Source organism: Rosa rugosa, chromosome 7 (genome assembly GCF_958449725.1).
Source record: "Rosa rugosa chromosome 7, drRosRugo1.1, whole genome shotgun sequence".
In the NCBI taxonomy this organism is placed as follows: Eukaryota; Viridiplantae; Streptophyta; class Magnoliopsida; order Rosales; family Rosaceae; genus Rosa; species Rosa rugosa.
In genome coordinates, this window is record NC_084826.1 from 4,468,540 (window position 1) to 4,483,784 (window position 15,245).

Sequence of the window (15,245 nt, forward strand, 5' to 3'; positions counted from 1 at the left end):
CACAAACACCCTCGAAAATAATGTAAAATGTACCTCCTCAGCATCTGCATAAGCCACCTCAAAACCTCCAAGTCCAACCAAACCAGCCAAAACAGCTGGATACATAAGATACCGCCCGCTGGCGGCACCGCCCCGGCATGGCACAGCTTTCACCACCTCAATTTCAGATGCATTGGAATGATAGTGCTTCAGAGGACTTGGAATGGTTTAGAATTTGGGCCGGAAAGGCCTTATGTTGGGTCAAGTGCCTGCAGCCCACAATTAGTCTGCTCTTTCTGAATTTAGACCGGTTTTCTATTGTGTTGTTTTTAATAAAGATTTAGTTAGAGATCCTTATTTGATCCGTAGCGGTTGTGGATGCAGAAGAAGAAGCTAGACCTGAAAGGGATCCAAATATTTGGTTTATCAAGTTGAGGTAGCTGGGAAAATTTTAGGAGGTTCTTTGAATTTTCTCAGACCTCGTTCAAGCTTCCATTATTATGAATGTCAAAGGTGAAGCTAAACATTCCAAGAAAAGCTTAGGATTAAACACAAGAATATAGAAGAAAGCTGAAGCTATGCATCTCAAATTGTAAAGAAGATAGGAGAAAGTTTAGGATTAAACAAAAGAACTTCAAAAAGTTGAAATTCTTGTCTGCATTTAGGTTCTTTGGTTAGTGATTGATTCTTATTAGTTGATAGGAATCCTAATGTATGCATGAAATCTCAAGTTATTGTTTCTGCAGTGGTTGTCTAGCACTAGTCGATGAACGATAGACTTCAAGAATCTTGAATGCAGATATTTTTGCTCTTACGTTACCAGTTTTTGTAGATATCGAGGTACCATTAATTTGAAGAGCTTCACTAGTCCTCCACAGAGCACTGTCACAACCAAAAGATGAATGATAGCACAGCATTTAGTAGTGGTAACAAGTAAATTTGAATGCCACTGTTAGTGATTTTATCACAGGTCATTGCTGGCATGGAACAAGGCAAGTCTGTTAAGATTTCTTGATCAGGAGATAGTCAAACAGATTGAAGGCATCCCAATTCCAATCAACAACCAAGAGGACTTCTCTGTTTTGGGGACCAGCCTCAAATGGTAAGTTTTCAATTAAAACTGCAACTTGGTTACAATGCAAAATAACTGAAAAGCATCCTCAGATAGCTCTTATTAATAAGATGTGGAAACTGAATATACCCCGCAAGGTTAAAATGTTTAGCTGGCTTCTGCTTAGAGGAAGATTAAAAACCAAGGATAGGTTATTCAGATTCAATCTCATACATGACAATAGTTGCTCACTCTGTAACTCAGACAATGAAACTGCAAATCACCTTTTTGGTGATTGCCCCTTTACAATGGAAGTCTGGAGACTCATCAACTTGAATGCTCCATTTAACTGGAGTGATGGCTACATAAATGTGTTTAAAGCTATGTTTCTGAGGAAAAACTATGATAAGAATCTCTTCATGAGAGTTCTCATAACCTGCTGGAAAATCTGGAAAGCCAGAAATGACTGCTCTTTCAGGAACATAAGAAGACATCCGACCTCTGTGCCCATTTAGGACTGAACTGTAATAGAGAGAGGGTTTGGAATCCTTGGATTCCTCCTAGTGTATCAAGAGCCATTCTGTTTGATCGCCTAGGACATGACTGTCTTAGAGGCGATTGTATTTAACTAATTCCCAGTAAGAAAAAAAAAAGTAAATTTAAAGAGTGACAATAATTTTAGGATTTTTAGCTTCCGATAAACTTGGTAAATGTTTCTCAAATTAATTACATATTCATTTCATTCTAACAATCATATGACAAATCATAGAGCAAATAAAAATATTACTGAGGTTGGTTTGAATCTAGACTAAATGTAAAGAGAATGCATTGAGAAATAGAGATATGGTTTGAAATGACTTGCTACGCCTTTTTACTTTAAAGTTGAGTTTAAATTGATAGAAAATGAAAAAGATATAAACATGCCCACATGGGCCATTTTCTCAATTTATATCTGCATTTTATTCCGATCATCCATATGACAGAAGAGGTTGCTGTAAGTCTGTAACATTTTCCGGTACTAGTGAATAAGATACGACTGATGACTTATGTGTATAGTTCAAGTACTACAAGCAGCAAAGACGAGATGACAATTTCTAAACACCTCAATGGACTCTATGGGCACCATGATAATTCCATCCTTGAAGAGTAACTCGGGGGGTCACACCAGGAGGGACCTCAAAAGTGATCTTGATGGGCATGGACTCACCTGGCACCAGTGAAAAGTAGTTGTCAGTGTAATGAACAGGAAGAATTCTTGTGTCTTCTCCTTCCTTATGGTCCTTCTTTACTCCATGAACAGAAAAATGAAGGAAGAAAGCAACACCAACATCAGAGCCATTGATTTCAGCAACCCTCAAACCATCAGTTTCTTTCGCAAAATGCCTGTATATCTTCTGTAGAAAACCAAATTCATGTTTTTCGTCTGCTCCATCAGGTTGAGGGTCCACCGAGTGGATATCAAAATCACCATCACCAAGTTTAGGGGTGAAATGATTCTGATAGGTTAAAGTTTTAGGCGGTGGTTTCGCAGATGTGTTCTTCACATTCATGTGCATTTCGTAGGTGGTTCCTTTGATGAAGACCTCGGATTTAATCTTGAGTGGAACTCTTTTCTTTCGGTATGGTTCTAACAGCTTGTAATCCCCACCAGAAAGATGCAACCAGTAAAAGTTCCTGGAGATAATGCGAAAATTTGACTTGTGATACAGTTTGAGAAGAAGAAAGTACACAGGTTTTGGGTTTCTAGATTTTGGATATTTCATCTCAGCAACCGGTACTGTTCTTTTTGGCGGCATTGACAGATTTTCATGAACTTTGTAGTATGGGCATGTTCCATCCAGATCCCACACTGATGCTTCAATAGCAATGTCCGATAATTCCTCTGATGTAGTATTTACAACCTGTTAAGTCCAGGAAGGTAACATAACATCAAATTCTTATGCTAGACTTATAGTAGCTTAAGATAAAAAGATGCTCCACTTAGAGGTGATCAATGTTTGGGGGCAATTTTTTGTTTCTTTTTCTTTACAATGAAACTTTTCCTGCTTCACTGATTGCCTTTCAGTATGTTGAGAAGAACCAGAGCACACTTGCATAGTTGCATGCACTGATTAGTGTTGTTATGATTTTGTTGCGACTCTAGAGCTTACCTCTATAGAATAAGTAGCCAAGTTAAGTTGGACGTGTATTGGCTCTGCAGCACAGCGACAGCCATAGAAACCTGCTGTTTGGTCAAGAAGATGATCGTAAAATTGACCTCTAAGACCTGTCCAAGGATTCTGTGTTTTCCAAATCAAAACACCAGTGTATTTACTCCACATGCGGGAAGTCCAACCCTCCAGTAGAGCTCTATACTGAATATAGTTAGCAAGCTGAGCCTGAGATGAGTTCAAGCAAGTCAAATAGTCAAATCAGAGATAGTGTTCATCATCCAAAATCACCCGATTAATAAACAACCTGTTACCTGTAAGCAAAAGTCATCAAGATCCTTTGGAAACCCATAGAGTAAAATCTGGTCATGAACCTTGCCTGGTTTTGAATAAGGTATGTATTTATGGTATTCCCAGACAGGGTTTGGAACTTCTTCATAATCATCGGAAACTTTGTTGAACAAAGGGATCTGCCATGCTTCTGGAAGCATTGTCGCTCTGATGGTAGCTGCAACGGGCATACCTACTGAACCAACCTCAGGATTGAACCCATATTTGTAAAAATCATCCTTAAAGAAGTCTTCAGGATTTTGGATTTCATAAGGGCCGTCAGTGTAGTCCCCCTTTCCATTTGCAAATCCATCCCACATCGATCCTTGTATGTAAATGCGTGTACCATCCAGATATTGGCTTGGATCCTTTGACACTGACTTCAAATTTTCAACATACTCACCACTACCATTTATGGAATTTTCAAAATGTGGATGGAGCCTGAGGTCCTGTTTCAAAGCTTTGTTGATGTCATCGGGTGGGATTTGTTCATTTCCTCCCACCCAAAGAGCAAGACTTGTATGGTTCCTTAGAAGCTTGACAGTATCTCTTGCACATAGCAAGAAAAGATCATGGTCCAGTGGACCGTTTGGATTTGATACCGGGACACCTCGTCCATCTACATCTCCAGTAATCCAAAATTCTTGCCAGACCTAAAAAATTTAAATCAGAAGCAGTATGCATCAGATTCACCCAACTAATTCCATGGCCCATAGATCTCTAAACCTGTGCATTTAATTTTGACAACCAAAAACCTAACAGAGTAACAAGTCTTCTTAGCCTCCTTCCCTAGAGATGCGCACTGAAAGCAAGAGCAAAAGATAGAGGGAGAGAGAAGGATAGCTTACCAACAGGCCATAAATATCACAGTAATAATAAAATTCTGGCCTCTCAGCCAGTCCACCACCCCAACATCGGATCATGTTAAAATTCATATCTGCATGAAACTTGATGTCTGTTTTGTAACGCTTTTCTGAAAGCCGTAGGAGGCCATCTGACAATATCCAATTACCACCACGAATGAAAATAGGCTGACCATTGACCTTGAACAACCTGAAGAGTAGAACGTACAGGTCACACAAAAACAATAAATATCCTACACATATATAGTCCTAAGTGCATTACCTTCCACCGGTGGCATCATCAATGTGGCTCTCGATTTTGCGGAATCCAAATAATTGGCTCCACAAATCAGACTCTCCATATCCCTTTACATCAACAGTAATAACAACATTGTACAAGGCTTGCTTTCCCATACCATTTGGCCACCATAAATTTGGCTTGTAGAAGAAGAGCTGCCAAATTATACTCTTTAGCACTGACACAAGTAGTGAAATAGAAAAGGAATAAATGAAGTAAATGGGATATCAAAGAAAGGCTCCTGGCCTCTATAAAGTACTGTGTTCTATTAAGATAGTAAAAACACATAACTGTCACCCACCTCAGGAAATGTATATTGCACCCGCGATCCAGCAGGGATTGACAGATGCTGAGTCTGAAGATGCTCGACTAAACAAATGTTTCCTTCAAGTTCTGTTGTAACTTGGATATTCAAAGAACACTCGGCAACCAAGGTACTTCTATTTTCCAACTCAGTCGTTGCATGCAAATACACCCTCTTGTAATTGTCATAAAATGATGAAACCAAGTGGGGATCTAATATTTTCACTGGCTGCAGCAAATAGTAATTAGTCAAAATTCAAACTTACTGTAACCAACTCTATAATGACACTGAAACTAGCATCCGAGACAAAAGGGAAAGAAAAAAAAAAATCAAGATCAAGTATAGAACTAGGACGCTTAACATGAAGTTGTAAGATATCTCAATATGTGTCATGATGAATGCATATACTTTTGGAGAGAGTAAGCTGATTCTGCAGAATGGCACTTTCAGATACTCCTCGTAATTTGTTAGTACAAGGAGATCAACACAGCTTCTCAATGAAACTCAACACAAAACAAATTATCAACCCCATGAGATAATTTTATTATCTTACACAACAACAAGAAATGTGATATATATACAAAGAAACGTCACCCAATGACAGTAAGTGAAGCATTTTAAAATAAAACTCACCCCTGTTACATAAATTGACACTTCATCCCATATGCCAGTGTTTCTATCCCTGTAACGATATACAATTCAATTAGAATGGAGATTTTTTTGTGCTGCTAATCTCAATATAACAATTTCTGAAGATTTTGCACTGGTAACAAGCACAGAGAAGAAAAATCTAGACCAATTACACAACAAGATACACTGGAAATTGATGTATCTTATCAGCATCACAACTCAATTACATTGCAGTTCCTCCTGGACATCAATCAATAGTCTTTGGTCTCATTTTAGCTGACATAAAAATAAATCCGCCGACAAGTTTTCTGGAATTCCTTACTTGAAGGAAGATGAAAAGCACCACATGACCAGAAAATACAAAACGAAACACGGTGCATTCTCACTAGTAAAACATAATCACCTTATAGGACACATCCAATCCCAACCCTGCACGTATTGTGTAGTCACATCTTTCCCAATCTGAAATTAAAATTCAAATAATTAATGACCTTAGTTTGCACATTGGCACGTTGCATAAAAAATTAATTTGTTTAAAGTCATCATGCGAGATCCAGCACTTTATGGTAGTTCTGAAAACTAGAAATTGGTGAGCAAAAACTGTAACTGAGAATGTAGTGGAATGTATATAATCAATGAGCTTTATTGGATTGTAGATATGTACCTCATGATCGCCACCTTGCCCACCCTGAGGAGGAATACTCCCAGGATGATCTGGGGGGTAAACGACAACAGCAAGCAAATTTTCACCGTCACGTACTATATCAGTGACATCTAGAGAATGCCTTTGAAACATCCCTCTTGGGATGTCCTTTTTGTGCCCATTCAAATATACCTCTGCATAGTAATTGATTCCACGGAAATTCAGATCCAGGTGCTGAGTACCTGACTGTAAAAGGGCCAAGTGTATAGACAACATTATTCCTAACCACAATGCCAAGGAAAGTAAAGATTAACATCGACAGTAATCATTCAAACTATTGAGAAATAACCTCAACACAACCTCAAAGTGCATTTTTTTTTTCATTTATATGCATCACTTACCAGCTTACACTGAAAGGTTGTAGAGTACCAAAATGTGTACCACTGCCTCCCTGAATCAGCAATATCTATGATTGACTCATTTTCCATGCCGTAGAACGGATCCCGCAATTCTTTGCTCTTCACCAAGGTTGCCAAAACACTATCATTGAAAACCTCATAATTATTAGTCTGATTATAACTCAAAATGTAGACTTTTCATGACTGAAACATCCGATATGTGTAATCCACAACTCAATCATTTCAAGCAGTTCCTTTCGGCTACCTCAAAAAAAAAAAAAAAAAAAAAAAAAAAAGGGTTCAAAATCCATACATTTTACAGCTTTGAATCAGAAGTCTAAGAACACAAATTGATTGAAAATGACACTCTTTGCACATGGATCGATCTATTCCAAATGCACTGCATTTAGTTATATCAAGTACATTCTATCCACTCTTTCAACTCCAAACCTGAATTTTGATTTAAAGAAAACACATTCAAAATCTAAATTCAAACTCAGAATCACTGAAACTCCAAATTCGAATCAAATTGAGAGAGAGAGAGAGAGAGAGATTACGTTCCCGGAACGACGGCCTCAACCCAAGGAGAGTTGGGGCCCAGAGACGGAGGGTGAGTGGTGGTGAGCTGGACGCCGGTGACGGTGACATCCCTGTCCCGGGTGCCGAGCCAGCCCGAGTGCAGCTTCGTCTTCCCGATCGCCGCAACCGCCGCCATGAAACCCTAGGCGCCACCGACACTTGAGCTCGCTCAGAATCGGAAATTTGTGGAAATTGAGAGAGCTCAGCGATGAGACAAAGCAAGAAGAAGAAGAAGAGGCCATATTGGGACAAAGATGGGCCCTTTGCCATTGCGAGGTGTCTGTTTGTTTTTTACGGCGGTTGTTGCTGTTACAGCTTTCACAACTAGATTTTGATTTTACCGCGCTTCGATCACTATCATTGTGGCGTTACTATATTGAGTTGAATTTTTTCTTCTTCTTTTTTTCAGTTCCCTTATTTATTTATTTAGGCCACCATATATATGGAAGAGAAATGTAAAATGTAAAATGTTTCTCTAACATTGGTCTGGTTTTTGACAAACAACGTCATGATGTTACTTCTTTCATGTTATTACTACTAAATTATGTAAATTTACTGATAGCTAATGTCCCAAAGCCAATTGTTTTGTAGAGACTCATGATATTATTTCAGGTTGTTCTCTAGGTGCCTATTGTAATATGGGGTTTAGGCTCAATGTCCCCCCCCTTGTATTCGACAGTTTCATTAATCAAGGCTTGAGGGCAGCCGCACCAGCCCTTTATTTCAAAAAAAAAAAAATATATATATATTTACATTTTCTAAGATACTAAAAAATAAGTGAAATTCAACATCATATAGCGACGTCTTCCTAGATAGTAGAAGCCGCGTACCGTCAAGAACTTAATATCGAAGCGACATTTGTAGTCCTTCAACATAGAGACGATGTAAGTAAACAAGAAAATTCTTCCTCAAAAAAAAAAAAAAAAACAATTACTAATAGGCAAATCCTCAAATGTATGAAATATTAAATGCCAACAATGCATCTAGGTACGGAGATATTCAACAGTCAACACGATGTTCTTTTGTTTCACGAAATAAAGACTTTTGGAGACCGAAGATTCCAGACCTAATCCTAATTAATCACTTACTTCTGTCCTCCTCGAAAATCGTGCTTTCTTTTTTCCTTTAATCACCGTCATAACCAACTTTCCCACCCATTTTCCCCGCGATCATAATGGAATGTCAGCGTCGCCTCCACGCCGTTCAGTCCCACCTACTCCCTCCCACCGCCGACGATCCTCAACCCCTCCTTCAGGCCAACATCACCGCCGGCGACTATGCTCACGGTATGATCACAACTTTACCTTTTCGTGCTCCATTTTTCCCAACAACGGTTCTGAAATCTGAACACGATCTCAAAGTGTCGAAAGTCGACGGATTTAGTTTGTATGTTGCGTGTTGAGCAGGGAAGGGCTACAGTGTAGTACTCCCCGAGAAGTTACAAACAGGAAAATGGAATGTGTACAGGTAACAGTTTCGGACCTTACAGCTAATTAAGCTACCTTGTATGTTTACTAATAACTTGATGTTACTAGTAACTGGGGTTTGGCTGCAGATCTGCACGATCGCCTTTCGAGCTTGTAACTCGTTTTGCTAAGCATCCGGAGATTGGGACATTGCACGACAACTTTGCGTAAGGATTATGTTCTTTTAATGTTGGAGTCTGTGCATGTTATTAGTGAAAATATTGATGGTGGGGAACTTAATTTTGAGGATGCAGACGTTCGGCTGAAACTTTCATAGATCACAAGTATTTGGGTACACGAATTCGGCCTGATGGAACTGTTGGAGAGTAAGTTAGTTGGTTATTTGTTGTGTTTTGAGCCGATCGATTAATTGTAAATCATGACAGTTCTACATATAAGTTGGTGTCTTCATTAACCAAGCAGGTACAAATGGATGACATACGGAGAAACAGCAACAGTTCGGGAAGCATTAGGTTCCGGCCTACGGTTAAATGGGATACAAAAAGTGAGTAGACACTTGGATTCTAATTTCTAAGCGACTCATTCATAAACTTTGCAAAACTCATATTAATTCTCTGCTTTGGTACTTAGCTTCTACTCAAACAAATTCTATGTATTGAGTTGTAAGTTTTGTACATATTAATAGACTACATATAAGTGCTAAATTTGATGAGGTTGTCTTTGTCTTGGAAAGGGAGCTTCTGTGGGACTTTTTTTCATAAACAGACCAGAGTGGTTGATTGTGGATCATGCTTGTTCTGCATATTCGTTCATCTCAGTTCCTTTATACGATACTCTTGGTATGTATGTTACTCAATTCAGTTGCTCTAAGTTTGTAGATACCCTGCTTTAACAGTTTATTAATTGGTCTAAGAGCAGGACCTGATGCAGTCAAGTATGTTGTGAATCATGCCAATGTACAAGCAATCTTTTGTTCCCTAGAGAATCTGAAATCAGTGAGTTTGATTTTGCTTCTTCAAAGCTGTGAATCTCTGTAAAGAAACCATATATGGTGCAAGTGTTGCTTTACCTTGGTGCAAGTTTTTCTGCAAACTACATTTCTAACATGTTTTCTTAATTGGTCACAATCTTGAAGAGCACTAAAACTCTAGTTCCTTATATTCGCCAGTCAAATGAACTTGTACATGTTTCTCAATTTGCATAGATTTCCTTTGCACATTAATTCTTCAAAGATGCATTCTTTCTTTCTTTTCCTTGATTATTCAAAATCTTCTTCCAGCATATTCCTTGTTGGTATTATATCTGGCCATATGGCAATTCAGCTGTTGAAACTATGGAAGCTGGAAAACCAATGCTCACTTATAAGAAGTTGATAGAAACTGGACCATGATTGCTGATTACCTGTGTTTGTATATGGTTTCTACTTCTCGTCATAAGAAACTTGTTTACTTCTTCCAAATTTACTATATCTAATATTCTCCTAAAACTTGCAGTTGTTAAGCTTCCTTTCCGAGATCCCATCTGTAGCTCTTATAGTGGTCCGTACTTCTGAAACCTTATTATTTATTCTTGTTAGAGCTTAGATCCAGCTGATCCATGTAATGAGTTTTCTGATCTTTTTTACCTTGCTTTTTTCCATGAATCTAGGTTGTGGGAGGGGTAGATGAACACTTGCGTTCCCTTCCATCTATAACTGGAGTGAAACTTATGTCATATTTAGAGCTTCTCAGTCAGGTAGATTTCTTCTGTCTCTTAACTTATCATCTTATCTGATATCTTTCTTCACTTGGTTCCCATTTGACAAAACTACAATGTCTAGTTGATCATCTAATTTCGTGATTATTAATCATTAAACAAGAAAAACATTGATCATTGTGTCGATATTGGTTTGACCTTCTGAGATGGGATTCAAGAATCTTAAGACATTTTTTGAGAAGTTGAACATGGTTATGTTGGTGAAACTGTGATGCTGGCCTTTTGGATTTCTTCTGTCTTCTGTCATCCCAATACTGTTACCCCTTCTTTTTAGTATACATTTTGATGCTCTCCATTCACTTAATATACTCTAAACTTTCATATTATGAATCTTATTTGCCCCTCTTTCTGTCACATCCCGATACTGCTATTTGCTCTTCTTTATATCGCAAATGTTCGCGTTCCACTAAATATTTATACACGAATGATTTACACCACCATTGACTATCTAATCTGCCAAATCATTAATCTGAAATGCAATTTCAGTTCCAAATTCCCTTCTCTATTTGTTTAGTTTTCTTGTTCTTAAATTAATCTCTAAAAAAAAAAACACATTATGTGTAATGTGTTCACCTTTAAATGGTTTTCTTCTAGGGCCGCAGTAGTCTACAGCCTCTTTGCCCTCCTAATCCCGAAGATGTTGCAACCATCTGCTACACAAGCGGTACAACTGGAACACCAAAGGTAGAGCTCACTCTTGTGAGACATTATGCTCAGTTTCTGGTGCAGAAGCACATTCTATATTCCTATGCTGAAGTACATTATGTACCTCGTTACTTGTACTAAACTTGTTTCTTTCCTGCCCCTCCCACAAAAGGGTGTTGTGTTGACTCATGGAAACTTAATTTCAAGTTGTGCTGGATTCACTCGTGCATTGCAATTCATTTCATCTGATATGTGAGTACCATATATTAATTACTAGTTACTATATGTCAGATTTTTATGAATCTTGTAATGTTTAAGTATACTGTTTATATGTCCACAGTTACATATCCTATCTTCCTTTAGCACACATCTATGAGCGAGCTAATCAAATTGTCTTACTGTACTACGGTGGTGCTTGTGGTTTCTACCAGGGGGTATGTAACTTTTCTAAGAATCGTTATCTCCACATGCAACTCTCTGACTACATTCAACCAAATTGATTTACTTATCATGCTCTGGAAATTGTAGCTATAGTATTGCAGTAGGTAATTGCATGTAGAATCTGATGAACTCGTGTTATTTTCTTGTTTCATGTATACTGATCAAGATCTTTGTTCGCTACAAAAATAAAATACTGTTGCCTGTTGGATAGTGGAACTTAAAGAAAATCTAAACACTATCTGTAGGTCTCTATGAAAGTCGATCCACCTTACAAGAGCAAGTTTTGTTACGTATATATTTTGATATGTCAGAAAGTTGATAATCTTTGAATTATTTCATATACAAAAGCATACTACATATGGCTCTTTCATCAATTACAGGACAATCTGAAACTGATGGATGACCTGGCTGCATTAAGACCTACAATTTTTGCCAGTGTTCCGCGGTTGTACAATCAAATATATGCTGGGTAATCAAAACTGCTGCTTGATGATAATTTTTATTATTGTTCATGCCATCATCCCTTTGTCATAGCTGATTCACTTGGTCATCATAGAGTTACAAATGCTGTTAAAACATCTGGGATTCTAAAGGAGAGACTATTCAGAGCCGCCTACAATTCTAAGAAGCAGTCCGTGATGAGTGGTATATACACTTATAACTAGATCTTCTCATTGTTTAGCATGACACTCTTTATCTTAAGTACGATTTCGTGTGTGCAAAATCAAAAGAAAAAAGAAAGTGTACATACACTGTATCTTTCGAGATACAACAGAAGTGTACAAGACATGCATACTAAGTGTCACCTTATAACATACAATTTCTATGTTATACAAATACTCAGGTTCAACATCATCACCAATGTGGGACAGATTGGTATTTAATAAAATCAAGGCAAAGCTTGGAGGACGAATCCGTTTAATGTCATCTGGTGCTTCACCCTTGTCCCCTGATGTCATGGACTTCCTTAGGGTGTAAGCTGACTATCTCGTAGGATGCAACTTATTATGGTGCCATTTTGTTAACAAAGACCAATATGGCAATATCATTTCCATTTCATTTGTTACCAAAATGCAGGTGCTTTGGTTGTGAAGTAATTGAAGGATATGGTATGACAGAGACTTCATGTGTCATAAGCATGACCGATGAGGGTGACACATTAATTGGCCATGTTGGTTCCCCTAATGCAGCCTGTGGTGAGTTGATAACCCATACAAATATAGCCTTTTTTTTTGTGTGTGTGTAAATGCTGACGTTGGCAATTGCATTGGAATGCCATGAATAGTTGAATAAATGTTCTATAGATCACGATCCACGACAATTGGAATCATATGTACAGAGGTTGATTGACTTCTGGTTTTGAAGTGTCCTATTCCAGATTCTTCTATATGTCACCCTAGCTAGCTCACTAGCTTTCCCTATTTCTTTGTTTCAGAAGTAAAACTGGTCGATGTCCCTGAAATGAATTACACTTCTGAGGACCAGCCATATCCTCGTGGGGAAATCTGTGTCCGGGGTCCCATTGTCTTCCAAGGCTACTACAAAGATGAAAACCAGACGTACCTAACTTGCATCTACTCTTGTTATCATAGACATATGAACTAGTATTGTTGAATTTACCTTGGCTGACTGCCCAGTTGATTGGCAGGAAAGAAGTAATTGATGTTGATGGTTGGCTGCATACTGGAGACATTGGTTTGTGGTTAGCTGGAGGCCGGCTTAAGATCATTGATAGGTGAGATCTTGCAAATACTTATTAATTTAAATTACAAGGTATAATTGAAATTGAACTGTCTGATGTTATAAATTTTCCAGTTGAACTTCAATCAGTGAAGACTAGAGAAAATCCAATATTAGCTTCTTTTTCAACCTCTTTTGACAGGAAAAAGAACATCTTCAAGTTGGCACAGGGTGAGTATGTAGCACCAGAGAAGATTGAGAATGTCTATGCCAAGTGCCAATTTGTTGCTCAATGTTTTGTATACGGTAAGAAGACTACAGTTTTCTTTGCATTCCATACTTCTCTGGTATGCTCTATTTGCTAATTTTATCCATCTACTTTTAGGTGATAGCTTCAAGTCCTGTCTAGTAGCTATAGTTGCAGTGGATCCGGATGTATTGAAAGAGTGGGCTGCATCTGAAGGCATAAAGGTAGTTCTTTTTAACCATCCTAGGTTCTACCCCATGCTCTTAATTTTTAGTACGCTGCTCATCATGCTTAATCTACTTGATCTGGCTAAATGTGCATTATTGTCCATGCCATCTGAAATTTGTGTAGTGTTGACTGTTGGTACATACTTAATGACTCTAATTACATTTGATGCAGTACGAATATCTCAGACAATTGTGCAATAATCCAAGAGTAAGGTCTGCTGTTTTGGCTGACATGGATGCCATTGGAAAGGAGGCTCAGGTAAATTATCTTATCTCAAGATATACTACTTGAAATAACTATCTTCCGGTTCAAGGCAAGGTTTTGCTTATTGATTCTTCAATTACAACTGCAGTTGAGAGGTTTTGAATTTGCAAAAGCTGTGACTTTAGTTCCTGAACCATTCACACTAGAGAATGGCCTTCTCACTCCAACCTTCAAGGTAAACTATCTTCTGGTTTCGTCATCTTGAATTTAATCTTGTGTTTGGATATTGAAATTTGTGAGACTTCTAGTATCAGTGTATTGAGATGAAATACTTTTTCAGATCAAGAGGCCTCAAGCAAAGGCACACTTCGCCAAAGCAATATCAAACATGTATTCTGAGCTTTCCATATCTGATGTTGTGACGAAAAAAATTGGATGATCCGAATTTGTAGAAGAAGCGTGGAGCAAAATAACCAGCCCCTTTCATTCTTTCAATGCAATAACAAGTGAGCACTGTGGCTTATTATGCTCAGTGACAGATATACTGATTTGTTCTGGTCCACACCTCTTCCATTATGTCTGCAAATATGGTCCTCCATTTTCATCTATGCAGGTGGAATTTATCTCACTGTATCATATATGTGGAATGTATACAAGAAATATATATTAATATTATTGACACAAATAAATAAACTGTACGTTACAGTTTCTTTTTTTCATCGTCTTCAATCAAAAACCAAAAACAAATTGAATATCAAAGGGATGCTAGATCCTGGCTTCTACAGAACTACAAGTACTGTGTATTTGTGTTCTATCAAGATAATAAAAACGACTGACGCGGACGGCAGACCTCAGGAAATTTAGATTACCCTGAGCAAGGATCGATCGATAGATGCTGAGTCTGAAGATGCTCTACTAATGTTTCCTCAAGTTTTTGTATAACTTGGATATTCAAAAAACACTTGGCAACCCAGGAACTTCTATTTTCCAACTGCAGTTGTTCCATGCAAATACACCCACTTGCATATGTCAAGGATAGTGATCTAATTCTGCAGAATAGCACTTCCAGATGCTCCTTGTACTAAAAGATCAACGAATAGCCTCGCAGTGAAACTCAACACCAAACTAAATGAATCATTGTACTTTTTTTTTTAATGTATATAAATTCAATCGAATTCTAAAGAAACATGTGAAAGAAAAGAAGAAAAAAAATCAACAACAAACCAAATTATGAGCTCCGTACCTAGTGCCAATTGATTAAGTACGAGGTCTCAAGTTTAACTCTAGAGTAGAAGAGTGTTGAGAGTATTTTCCAACTCATAGTGATGGGTCAGGATCCTGGGACGCACAATTTTACACAATTTTTTACACTCTTTCTAAGCCCTTGAGATTAAAAGCATTCAATGGCACGGAT

The 15,245-nt window shown here is 38.0% G+C and overlaps 2 protein-coding genes across 3 annotated transcripts; one reads left to right on the forward strand and one right to left on the reverse strand.

Annotated features, from left to right (window-relative positions):
* Positions 1 to 1,934: 1,934 nt before the first annotated feature.
* On the reverse strand, positions 1,935 to 7,439 carry LOC133721379 (mannosylglycoprotein endo-beta-mannosidase). Of its 2 annotated transcripts, XM_062147970.1 has the most exons (11): positions 7,183 to 7,439; positions 6,629 to 6,767; positions 6,249 to 6,473; positions 5,988 to 6,046; positions 5,588 to 5,636; positions 4,952 to 5,182; positions 4,636 to 4,805; positions 4,359 to 4,563; positions 3,495 to 4,163; positions 3,181 to 3,408; positions 1,935 to 2,931 (listed from the first exon to the last, which is right to left on the reverse strand). In XM_062147970.1, exons 1-11 carry the CDS (start codon positions 7,338 to 7,340, stop codon positions 2,134 to 2,136), a joined length of 2,931 nt encoding a protein of 976 aa, XP_062003954.1. In that variant the 5' UTR covers positions 7,341 to 7,439; the 3' UTR covers positions 1,935 to 2,133. The 2 variants fall into 2 exon arrangements, with proteins under 2 accessions (XP_062003954.1, XP_062003955.1); XM_062147971.1 differs by lacking the exon at positions 7,183 to 7,439 and having other exon boundaries at positions 6,249 to 6,508.
* Positions 7,440 to 8,269: 830 nt separating this feature from the next.
* LOC133721380 (long chain acyl-CoA synthetase 6, peroxisomal) lies at positions 8,270 to 14,545 on the forward strand. The gene is made up of 23 exons (XM_062147972.1): positions 8,270 to 8,490; positions 8,611 to 8,671; positions 8,760 to 8,837; positions 8,925 to 8,996; positions 9,094 to 9,175; positions 9,365 to 9,470; positions 9,550 to 9,626; positions 10,125 to 10,169; positions 10,279 to 10,365; positions 10,981 to 11,070; positions 11,204 to 11,283; positions 11,372 to 11,465; positions 11,853 to 11,941; positions 12,029 to 12,117; positions 12,317 to 12,446; positions 12,550 to 12,668; positions 12,908 to 13,031; positions 13,121 to 13,207; positions 13,355 to 13,458; positions 13,538 to 13,623; positions 13,799 to 13,885; positions 13,980 to 14,066; positions 14,172 to 14,545. Exons 1-23 carry the CDS (start codon positions 8,379 to 8,381, stop codon positions 14,268 to 14,270), a joined length of 2,085 nt encoding a protein of 694 aa, XP_062003956.1. The 5' UTR covers positions 8,270 to 8,378; the 3' UTR covers positions 14,271 to 14,545.
* Positions 14,546 to 15,245: the final 700 nt, after the last annotated feature.